General features: G+C 34.8%; 1 protein-coding gene across 1 annotated transcript in view; it reads left to right on the top strand.

The window, feature by feature from the left end:
- The window catches only part of VPS13B (vacuolar protein sorting 13 homolog B (yeast)), a 387,771-nt gene that overhangs the window by 19,776 nt on the left and 356,281 nt on the right, over nucleotides 1–11,714 (top strand). Inside the window, exon 2 of the mRNA XM_006900014.1 lies at nucleotides 1,092–1,235. Coding sequence (XP_006900076.1) covers nucleotides 1,092–1,235 — 144 coding nt within the window. The remainder of the gene's footprint in view (nucleotides 1–1,091; nucleotides 1,236–11,714) is intronic.

The following is an 11,714-nucleotide window of genomic DNA, read 5'->3' as shown; positions in this document are numbered from 1 at the left end:
CCCCCACTCCCCACCCTGAGTACACTTCTCTATGCAACCTTAATTCTGGATTCCTGTGCTAACCATAATACTCAATCATATATCACTTCTAATCTGTTCTTTCCCTCATCTCTTTCAATACAGTATACATAATTTATCCAGTTTTTTCTGTCATACCCCCACCCTGATGTTAGACCCATTTTACAACAGTGGCACCATGCAGTATCTTTCCCTCTGTGACTGAGATATTTCACTCAGCCTAATGTCCTCTAGGGTCACCCACTTTGAATAATATTGCATGAGTTCCTTGTTTTTCAATGCTGCGTAGTATTCCATTGTGTGGATATACCACAGCTTCTCTATCCATTTGTTTTTTGATGGGCCGTTAGGCTGCTTCCAATTCTTTGCTATTATAAACAAAGCTGCAATAAACATGGGTGTGCATATGCAACATATATATTTTTTATAGCATATTTTTTCCATTTAATTTTTCCCCTATTCATTCATTGTTGCACATTTTCCTCCCTGCCCACCTCTACCCCCAGAGCTAGGGATTTTGAACACTTGTTTTTATGTTTGTTGACTATCTGAATGTCTTCTTTGGTGAAGTGTTATATTTTTGTTTTGACAGGTCATTCTTCTATTTCTGATTCAACCTCCCTTTTCTCTCTTCCCTGTTAAATATTTTTCAATTGTTAACTTAAGACTTTTTGAAGATAAATTTTAGGCAAGTATATCATTGTACTTACCTCAAGTATTGCTGTTTTCTACTTCTGTGACTACTCTCACCACAACTGCCTCTTAATGAGCTTGATAATGTATCAGGCAGTGTATATTATTTCTGTTAATATCCAGCAAAATAGGAGGCTGATGTCTGGAAAGGGTAGATATTGTATTAAACATAGCTCACAAAATAATTTTTTGTAGCTGATCATTAACTTTTTTTTTTGTCATTAACTTTTAACAAGTTAATTAATGCTAGTTTTTATATGAATAATAGTTCTCATTTTATGTTGGAAATTTTAGTTCTCTTTTAAGACAGGAGTTTGGATTTTTAAATGAAAAGATATGTAACTACTTATTAACCATTATTTAATAATTTATCTTTTTAGGAACTGAAATTACCATTCACTTTTTTAAGTGGACATATTCATGAATTGAGGATCCATGTACCATGGACCAAATTGGGTTCAGAACCAGTGGTAATTACTATTAATACAATGGAATGCATTTTGAAACTTAAGGATGGAATACAGGTAAAATTATTGAACCTACTTTAGTTTAATAATTTTTAATAGTTTTTGTATTTGGCCTTTCTTTACCTTTTGAGATGGATCAATTTAAAAATGAATAAATTTTATGTGCTTTTATTTTTTACATGCCTCTTAAAGTAATATGAACACTTGCGAAAGGATATTCTTAAATTTTGATGAAATATCTAAAGGATGTTTTTATACAAATTTTACTTAATCCAGTTCTATTAAGTGTATTACTTAGGGGTTATGTAGAAAGTGTAGTTATATGTGTCTTCTCTAAGTAATTAGGCCTACTTGGATCTCGTTATTTTGGTGAAAAATTTCCAGAGACTGTGTAAGAATTTTAATTTAAATGACATTTCTAAATCAGTAAATTTCATAGTTCAATTTCAGGAACATAATATATTTCATTAACATTTACAACAGATAAACTTGGAAGTTTTGATACCAGAAATGGATTTTTCTTTTCTGGCTTATTTCTTTGTTTCTGATCTTATATGTAATTTTGGTGTTTTTTTAAAGGTCGAACTTTTTTAAGAGTTTTCATAACAAATTTTTTCAGTGTAAGGTACAAGTAGGTCTGAGGTGGTAGTGTTAATATGATACATGTTTTCATTTTTATCTTGTAGAAAAATAGCATCTTTGTAACTTATTTTTTACTCTTTCATTATCATATTTAACTTAGTTTTAAGGAAGGTTGTTTAGAATTAAAGTGAACTGAAGAATATTATTAAAATTATTATTTTCATGAGAACTCTAAGGTGATCTTAGTGAATTTTACATAGTACTTCAGTTTTTCTTAAATTAGTTGTGGTTATTTTTGAAATGTTACAATTATTTTATACTTGAAGTGGATACTCTGAGTGTCATATTCAGCTTATTGGGCTCAGATAAATTTTTCCTTGCATAAAATACTTGATTCGGAATCTTTATTTTAGACTATAGCTTAAATATTGTAGTTCTTGCCAAGTAAATTGACAAATAACTATATTCCTATGAAATTTTTTTAAAACTTTAAATACTTGGGAGATTGATTTAGAAATCTGTAGGTAATTATATTGCAACTAAGTTTTACATTTATAGTTGGCAATGTTGAAATGGTTCTTAATCATCATCTGTTTTTGGAATTTATTTTGTTTTGAAGTCTGGACTTGGTTATACCACCCAAGCAGTGCTTCATATTAAAAGAAAAAAAAACCCCAACAACCCCCCAAACCCAGACACTAAGTATTTTTTCAATGAGAAGGTGGAAGTTTCAAGGCCAGATGTCCCATAAGAAACACATTTTAAAAGAGGCAAATTACAACTAATTATAGAGGCTGCAGAGAAAGATTTGTAACACATGACTTAGTGCAACCTAGAACTAATATTTGATATTGGACTATACAGATGGCTACTGCAGGAATGGTTAGATTTCCTGCTTGCATGGTATTTGAGACTTGAATTTTGTGGTGTGTACAGCAAAAGGTCAAATGTCATGAATGTAAACCACTTTCAAAACAAGTGTTTTTTACAGATGTTTGAAATTTTAGGGCAGAAAGGATTTTTTAAAATTGCTATTGACATTTGGATGAATTATTTAGCAGTATACACCTCTGGAAAATAATATTTGTATTTATATTAGTGATTGGAACTAATTTTTGAGTGACAACAGTATAGATAAAACATTTTATTTTCCCATATTGAGCTCTCATTAGCATAGTAAGATTTAAGCTCAACATTATATATGTACTGGTAATGCTAAAAAAACATATATAACATAAACTGTTTCAAGTTACTACCTTGTAGAATTCCAATTAAGAAAATAGTTATTTCTGGAATACAGTTGGGAATGATAATAGATTACATGACTTTTAGAGTGATAGATACTCAAACACATGCATCTGTTAAAAAATTTATAACACACACATATGAATATATAACTTGTGATTATATGCCATTGAGTTGGAACCGACTCATAGCTGAACCTCCAGTAGGGTTTCAGAGGCACTAATTCATACAGGAGAGATTGTCCTTCCTTCTCCACTGGAGCAGCTTGTGGATCTGAACCACATGCCTTTGGGATTGCAGTGCAGTTTCATATAACTGGACCACCAGAGTTCCTGTTCTCTGTGTTTTTATTTCAGACATTAAAGTACTATGTAGAATATACTAAAATTGCCTTAGAATTCTCATGAAAATTATTCTTTTTAATAATCTTCAATGCACCTTGTTTCTATAGAGAAAAACTACAAGTTAAATCTATGCTAATTAAAAAAAGTAGTTTGGATAATGGAGTATGTTTGTCAGAGATAGCATATAGAGCAGAATTCAGAGCTGTTGTACACAGGGTTACTGTAAGTCTCAGGTGACTCAATGGCATATAACAACAATGAAGACTCATATGTATGATTTCAAAGTTAGAAATCTGAGGTTTATTCAAATAACATCAGTACAAATAACAAATATTATTAAATGCTTTTGCAGTGAGGTACATATAGTTGGTAAAGTTCAGTTTGATTCTCTCAACATTGTTGATTGCATACTTTGCAATGCACCAAAATGCGTCAATGAGACATTAATTATCTCTCCAAAAGATACCCAAGAGATTTATTATGATTTTGACTGTTGTGATGATGGGTATGATATGGTGCCTTTACACATATTTGATGTTTTTTTGTTGATTGCCATCAAGATGAGCACAACTCATAACGACCCTATGCACAAAAGGCCTGAAGCCTTTCGATAGTTATCTTCAGTTATCACTACACACTCCAAATTATTTTTAATTTGTTAAAATTTCAGTAAGAAAATATTAATAATTTGCTATTTATTCAAAGAGAGACTTCTTATGTCAGCTGTCATTCCCACCTTTTGGTACTGCTGACTTGTAGGAATTGTGGGGATTTTTTGTTTGTTTGGATTTTTTACTTCATAAAGACTTTGATTCATTATATATCATCATTTGGTCCAAATTTGATCTGTTTATTTATTTAAGTAGTCTGTGGATTGACCCAGTACATTGTTGAAAGAGATGAAAGAATGCCCAAGTAAATGGAAAGTTAGCTATTTTGTGTTGATGGGTTAGAAAAGTTAATATTAAGCAGTCAATAAGGCGATTGTCTGATTCAGCACAATTGCTGTGAAAATTTGAACAGCATGTTTTGCAGAAATTGAAAAACTGATTTTAAGATTGTAATGGGATTGTAAAGTACTGTGCATAGCCAAAGCAATCTTGAAGAACACAAAAGTGGAGAAATTATAGTTCCAGATTGTAGCACACTCTGAAGCTGTGATGAAGCAAACAGTCAAGTACAGATATGAGAAAAGATATATGCCATTGAAATGTAATTTAAAGGCCAGAAATAAATTCATACCTTTATGGACAATTTAGTAAGAGAACCTTGTACATTCAGTGGGGAAAGTAACTTCAGCAAATGGTGTTAGGACAACTGGATTTTCACAAGGAAGAGAATGAAGTTAGAACTGTACCCCACACCACACGTGGAAATTAGCTCAAAATAGATCAGTGACCTAAATGTGAAAAAGAAAAAAAATCCCTAAAACCGTAGTGCCTTAGAGTCAGGGGAATAAACTTTGTAACCTTGTTTTTGACAATCGATTCTTAAATATGACACCAAAATCACAAACAGCAAAAGAAAAAAATAGATCTTTGGTTTTATCAAAATTATAAGCACTTGTGAACTAAAGATCTTAAGAAAGTGAAATAATAACCCATAGCCTACAAAAAATGTTTGGGGTACATATACTGGTATCCCCTGCTTTTCAGAAGTCTTATGACATTTCACTTTTTATGTTTGTGAAAAGTTCATTTTATAAGATTTCACTTTTATCTGTTTTAGAAAACTGAAGGAAATCCAGAAAGGATTTCTGTGAAAAAAGGTAAAAAAGCAAAACTAGGGTTCAGTGCTTGCCCCTTCATTGTCTTATTTCAAAACAGGGTATACTCCAAGTGGCAGAAATGACATTGCCAAGCTCCATTGCTGGAAGCTACATTTAGCACTCCCGAATCACGCTGCCAACTTTGAGCTGTGTCTGAGAACACTGTGTTAGTGTTATTTCAGGTTGGTAGGTTATTTTTTCGATTCTGGAGTACTAAAACTTTTTCATTTTAAAAACAACTATGATATATCATCTCACCCCAGTCAGAATAGCAAAATTTAACAGAAAAATTTAACAGCAAGCAACAAATTCTGGCGAGGTTGTGGAGAAACTGGACCCCTTATTCACTGTTGATGGAAGTGTAAAACGGTACAACCACTGTGGAAAATGGTGTGGCGCTTTCTCAAAAAGTTGCAAATAGAGATACAATTTGATCCAGCAATTCCAATATGGGGAATATACCCTAAAGAGACCATAACCGACATCCAAGCAGGTATATATGCTCACCCATGTTTATTGTGACTTTGTTCACAATAGCAAAGAGTTGGAAACAACCCAAGTGCCCATCAACAATGAATGGATAGAGAAGTTGTGGTATATTCACACAATGGAGTACTAAGCTGTATTGAAAAACAAGGAACTCATGCAATATTATTCAAAATGGGTGACCCTGGATGACATTATGCTGAATGGAATATCTCAGTAACAAAAGGACAAATACTGCATGGTGCCACTGTTGTAGAATGGGGCTAACATCAGGGTTGGGGTAAGAAATGAGAAAAACTGGATAAATTATGTATACTGCATTGAAACAGATGAGGGAGAGAACAATTTAAAAGCGATATATGATAGGGTATTATGGTCATCACAAGAGTCCAGAATTAAGGTTGCAGAGTGGAGTGTATTTGGGGCATTGACGGAGGTGCGGGGGGATTGTATACCTATGAAAGAATTTTTTCTTTTACTTTTCAAAGAGAGGAGTGAACTGGGGAGGAGGACTGGGCAGGGAGAAAAGTGTAACAATGAATAAATGGGAATCCAAAATTTTTGTAAATGTTCATTAAAATCAATAAAATAAAAAAATTCCTTTTAAAATGAATAGTAATTGCTACTATGAATTGCATTGGGAAAATCTGCTGTCAGAGACCTCTCCAAAGTACTGAAGAGCAACGATGTCAGTCTGGAGACTAAGGTGTGATAATCCATTATACCATGGACTGCTAGGGGAACAAACAAGTTAGTCCTAGAGAGCGTGAAGCCAGGCTGCTCCTTGGAGGCAAGGATTCTGAAGCTTTGTCTGACATACTTTGGATATGTTGCAAGGTGGGATCAGTCCTTGGAGAGGGACGTCATGCTTGGGAGGGTGGAGGGACAGCGCAGGAAAAGAAACCCTCAATGGAATGGATTGATTCAGTTACTGGGGCAATGGGGATAGATGTGTCGGAGACAATAAGATTGGCAGGGGCTAGAGCAGGGTTTAGGGCTGTTGTACATAGAGTTGCTGTGAGTTGCAGGCGCCTTGATGGCACATAACAACAACAACAATTACTACTATGCTTCACACTATTTCAGTTTTACAAAAGATTTTATAGAAATTCTCCATTTTTGAATAGTTGGGGAACTTGTATCCAAAAAAAGATTTCATATTGAGAATATATAAAGAGTTCAAACAATGACAAAATTGCAGATTGCCCAATTAAAGATTAGGCAAAGCATTTGACTAGACATTTCTCCAAAGAACAATTACATGAAAAGTTTTTCTGCATCATTAGTCATTAATAGAAAATGCAAATCAGGAGAGCTCTGGTGGCCTAGTGGCAAGAAGCTGCAACTACAATCCCAGAGGTGCACAGTTCAAATCCACCAGATGCTCTGCCGGGGAAGGAGGGGCAATCTCCTCCTGTACCAGTCAGATCTGATTTGACGGTACACGCACACAAAAATAATAAAAAAATTAAAGAAAAAAAAAGAAAATGCAAATCAAAACCCAAAGAGATACCATTTCACAGCTACTAGGATGGCTATACTAGATAAATGGTAAATAATATTGATGACAGAGTAGAAAAATGGGAAGCCTTGTATATTATTGTTTGGAATATAAAATGGTTCAGCTATTCAAAAAGTAACTGATGGTTCCTCATAAAGTTAAACATATAATTACCTTATTCCCCAGCAGTTCTACATACTACTTGTAGATATTTATTCAAGAAATTTTATCGCAGGATCTCAAACAGATGTGCATTGCAGCATTGTCTACATATATCGATGCCTTACCAAGGGACCTTTGGTGGCTTAGCGTTTGTGTTTGAACTTCTTGAGGTTCTTTTTCAGTGTATTAATAATTAAGAGTTGTGTTTGAGTGATCTTCAGCAATATTTCACTTGCATGTGATAATTGTTTGATAATTTCCACTTTGTGTGGAAATTTCTGCTTTGTGTGGAAATCTTTCTTGGGAATGGGAACAAAGAGGGATCTCTTCCATTCAGTTGGCCAAGTTGCTGTCTTCTAAATTTCTATTTCAGGCATAGATTGGTGAGCATGTCCAGAACTGTATCTGTTAGTTGGAACATGCCTGTTTATATTACATTGGTTCATGGGCTTTTATTTTTTACCAGTACTTTTAGTTCAGTTTGAATTTCTTCCTTCATTACTGTGGTGTTAGCTTAAAAGTTGGTTTTTCTAGCCATTACATTAGGCCACTCTCCTCTGCAGCTACCTTAACTGCAGACATATGGTCTTTGCAAATCATCAACAGTTGTGGGACCACAATAAGAATGCTTCAGTAATAGAGTGTTTTCCACGCTAAACAGCAAGACTTGAGGGACACTGGAGTAAGACCCTGTTGAGAGTCAGAATCTGGTGATGATGATGGAGAGACTGTGGCATTACTGTGGAGTAACCGTGGCAAGGTGTAACCAGATGAGCCTTGAGATACAGGTTTTGTTCACTGTTTTTGCTAGATGATTAAAGGAGAATCTGACTTATAACTGCTCTGAGGCAAACCCTTCTGAATGATTTGGATTTGAATGCTCACCTGAAACCAGTACTGTTACTAATTAAGAAATTGTGTTTTGCTGTTAATCTAGCTTGGTACTACTACATTAACCCTGGAGCTGTATTGTGAGATATTTTTTGCCTCTTCTCTAACTCCCCAGCCTATTTTTTTAATAAACCCCACCCTTGGTACCATGACAGTGAGTACAGTCCATGAGTCAACAACAAATACCAACCTTATGATTGGTAGAAATAGGTAGAGGAGTATGGGGGCTGGTATGTCTGACTTAGCAGCTTTTTGCTGCTATGGCTGTTATTGACAGGGAGAAGTTACCTTTATGAAGTGGGCAGATCTTAGACACTGCTACCTTCATGATCCATGTGCTTCTTTAAAAATTTCCATTGGCTCTTGTGAAAATGGGTAATACCTATACTTATATAAGGAAAACCTTTTAATATTACTCTTATTCACATATAAAGCGCTGACTACTAAAGCCTAAGATGAAGAAAGTGAATATTTCTAACTCCTTCTCTTTCTTTGGTTACACTTTCTCCAAGACATGTTGTTTTTTTTGGGGGCAGTCCATAGGTTATTCATTGCTCCTTAGAGGCAAGGGTGGCAGAACTTCATCTCATACGCTTTGATCATGTTGTTCGGAGGGTCATTCCTTGGAAAGGGACATCATGAGACCCCCAATGAGATAAATTGATAAAATGATTGCAGCAGTGTCCTCAAGGATGCCAGAGATGATGAGAATGGCACAGGATAGGTCAGGGTTCAGAATTATTGTTCATAGGTTCACCCTGAGTCTTGACCCATCGGCACTTACAAGTACAGTAATTTCTGTAGTCTGAAATTGCTAAAACACAAAAGTGAGGTGCATTAATAATAATTGGTGATAGGAATCTTAAAGTTGGAAACAGTGTGGGATTGGTGGTGCTAAGAAATTCGATTCATGTAATAGAATAAATCAGCAAATATTGGTTCCTTGCTTACCAATGTTCATAGCATTATTCACCATAGCAAGAACATGGAAACAGCCCAGAGGTCCAACCATAATTGAATTGATTGAGAAATTATGGTACATTCATATAGTGGAATACTATGCAGCACAGAGGAGTAGTGATTTTGCAGATTATTATCTAACTTGAGAGGGAATGGAGAAAATTGTGCTGAGTGAAATAACTCAGTCCCAAAAGAGCAAAATTGTATAAAACCATTATTGTAGAATGAGTATGAAGATCCAAAGGGAGAAGAGGGTGGAAGCAGATGGATGAGGATGTGTGTGTGGGGGAGGGAAAGATTAATCATTGAGTTGTACATTTGATGGGGGTTAGGGAAATTGGAAAAATTTGGTCTGAAAAATAATGTATTCAAATTTTGTAAATAAACTAATTATTATTGTATTAATATAATAAAAGTTTAAAAGTGTGATATCAAAATCATGTAACATATGATAGTAGTGGAGGGATGAAGGGTATAAATGTCCATTTGTATCTTCAGCTAAGAACAAAATAAACGACATCATCATTTCTATTGATGTAATACTTGTTTGGGTGAAGAATTTTTGAATAGGTTTGCCTCTGGAAACTCTGAACTTGGAGAAATGACGATAGTTATAGAAAGGCTTCAGGCCTTTTGTTTATAGGGTCACTATGAGTTGTGCTCGACTCAATGGCAATTAACAGTGACAATATTTAATTTACCTCTCACAGATGTGTACTAAACCCCTCCTTATGAAATATTTTGTTTGGTCAAGCATAGCAAACATTGAGATGATTGACAGCCCTGTTCTGTTTTTACTGAATATTTTGAATCTTCTACTGTGCTTTGGTGAAGAGATTGAGATTGTTCACAGCTTCAGTTTGCTCGGCTCCACAGTCAACACTCTTGGCACCAGCAGTCAGGAAATCAAAAAGTGTATCGTGATGGGAAAGTCTGCTGTTAGGGACCTCTCTAAAGTACTCAGGAGCAACGGTGTCTCTCTGGAGACTAAGGTGCGCCTGATACAGGCCATGGTCTTTGCAATCGCTTGTTATGCATCAGAGAGTTGGACAATGACTAGGGAGGACAGAAGGAGAGTTGATGCCTTTGAGCTGTGGTGTTGGAGAAGAGTACTGAATGTACCATGGACTGCCAGGAAAACAAACAGATTCATCTTGGAGAGGATTAAACCAAGCTACTCCTTGGAGGCAAAGATTTTGGGCTTCATCTGACATACTTTGGACATGTTGCCAGGAGGGACGGGTCCTTGGAGAGGGACATCATGCTTGGGAGGGTGGAGGAACGGCGCAGGAGGGGAAGACCCTCTATGAGATGGATTGATTCGGTGACTGGGGTAATCGGGATGGGTGTATCAGAGGTAGTGCGGTTGGCGCAGGATAGAGCAGGGTTTAGGGCTGTTGTGCATAGTGTCACTATGAGTCGCAAACGACTCAACGGCACATAACAACAACAACAACTGTGTTTAACTTAAAAAAAAAAAAAAGACCAAAACTCTCTCATCAAATTGAGATTGTCTTCCAAGTTTGAAATAGTTTTAATAGGATAAATGGACCTTTGAGTTTTACATTAGGTTAAAACCATACATGTCTTCTTTTTAAAATGATTTATCTGCATTTAATTTTATGTCTTTACTCACATAATTCCAATTAATATTAAAGGATCATTCTAATATATAATTACTATCATCCTTTAATATTACAGACTCTTCAGTCAAGTCTTCCTTGAGTCACTTTTATCACATGTATTTGCAGATTCTTAAAAGTGGCAATATTTTCACATTTGATATTTTAATTGAAAATTACTTGTTTTTTATCTCCTATAAGTTCTTCTCTTAAAAGTTAGGAACCAAAAAAAAAAAAAGTTAGGAACCAGTAAACTAGTTTATTTGAAATTGGATTTTTACTCATTAATAGTTATTTCAGTTTTCAGATAATACTCTACAATATATTAATTTGTCTAATTTCCTGTCACATGTGGTTACAATATCTTCTAAGTCATTTTAACACCAAATTAATTTCCTCCAAAATTTTTCTCAGATGTTCAGCAGCTATTCAGTGTTTGATGAAAATGGTTTCCCTAAATTACCATCTGTAGTTTCACTGGTAATGTATTTCTTAAGTTTAGAGAAGTTATTTTCAGTATGTTTGTTTTATTTTTCTATACCACATTTATTTACATTGATTGGAACTGTGCTCTCTCTTAATTGTTAGAAGTTAAATGTCGAACATTCCCAGACTTTGATTTCGACTAATTATTAACAAAAATTTTGGATCTTGATTGTTAATTTTGTGTTAGTATTAGTCCTGACTGTGACATGCCATGTGATTTTTCCTTGAAATTTTCATAGCCTCATCTTACAGGTTATCTTTTTTTTTTTGTAAATAATCTCTGTTAAATTAGACTGCAAAAATTGAGATAGCTGTTTTGAGTTTTACTGTGACACAGGATTCTCTTTTCTTCACTGTAGATTAGGCAAGTGAATGTGGTTTATTATTATTATTGTTATTAAATTTTATTAGTTTTAATGAACATTTACAGGGATTTTGGGTTTTCATTCCTTCATTGCTGCACCATTCTCTCTTCCCTCCTCCCCAGTT

Source organism: Elephantulus edwardii, unplaced genomic scaffold, assembly GCF_000299155.1.
Source record: "Elephantulus edwardii isolate Elephantulus edwardi_28Jun2011 unplaced genomic scaffold, EleEdw1.0 scaffold00270, whole genome shotgun sequence".
In the NCBI taxonomy this organism is placed as follows: Eukaryota; Metazoa; Chordata; class Mammalia; order Macroscelidea; family Macroscelididae; genus Elephantulus; species Elephantulus edwardii.
This window is presented reverse-complemented; position numbering and strand designations above follow the sequence as displayed.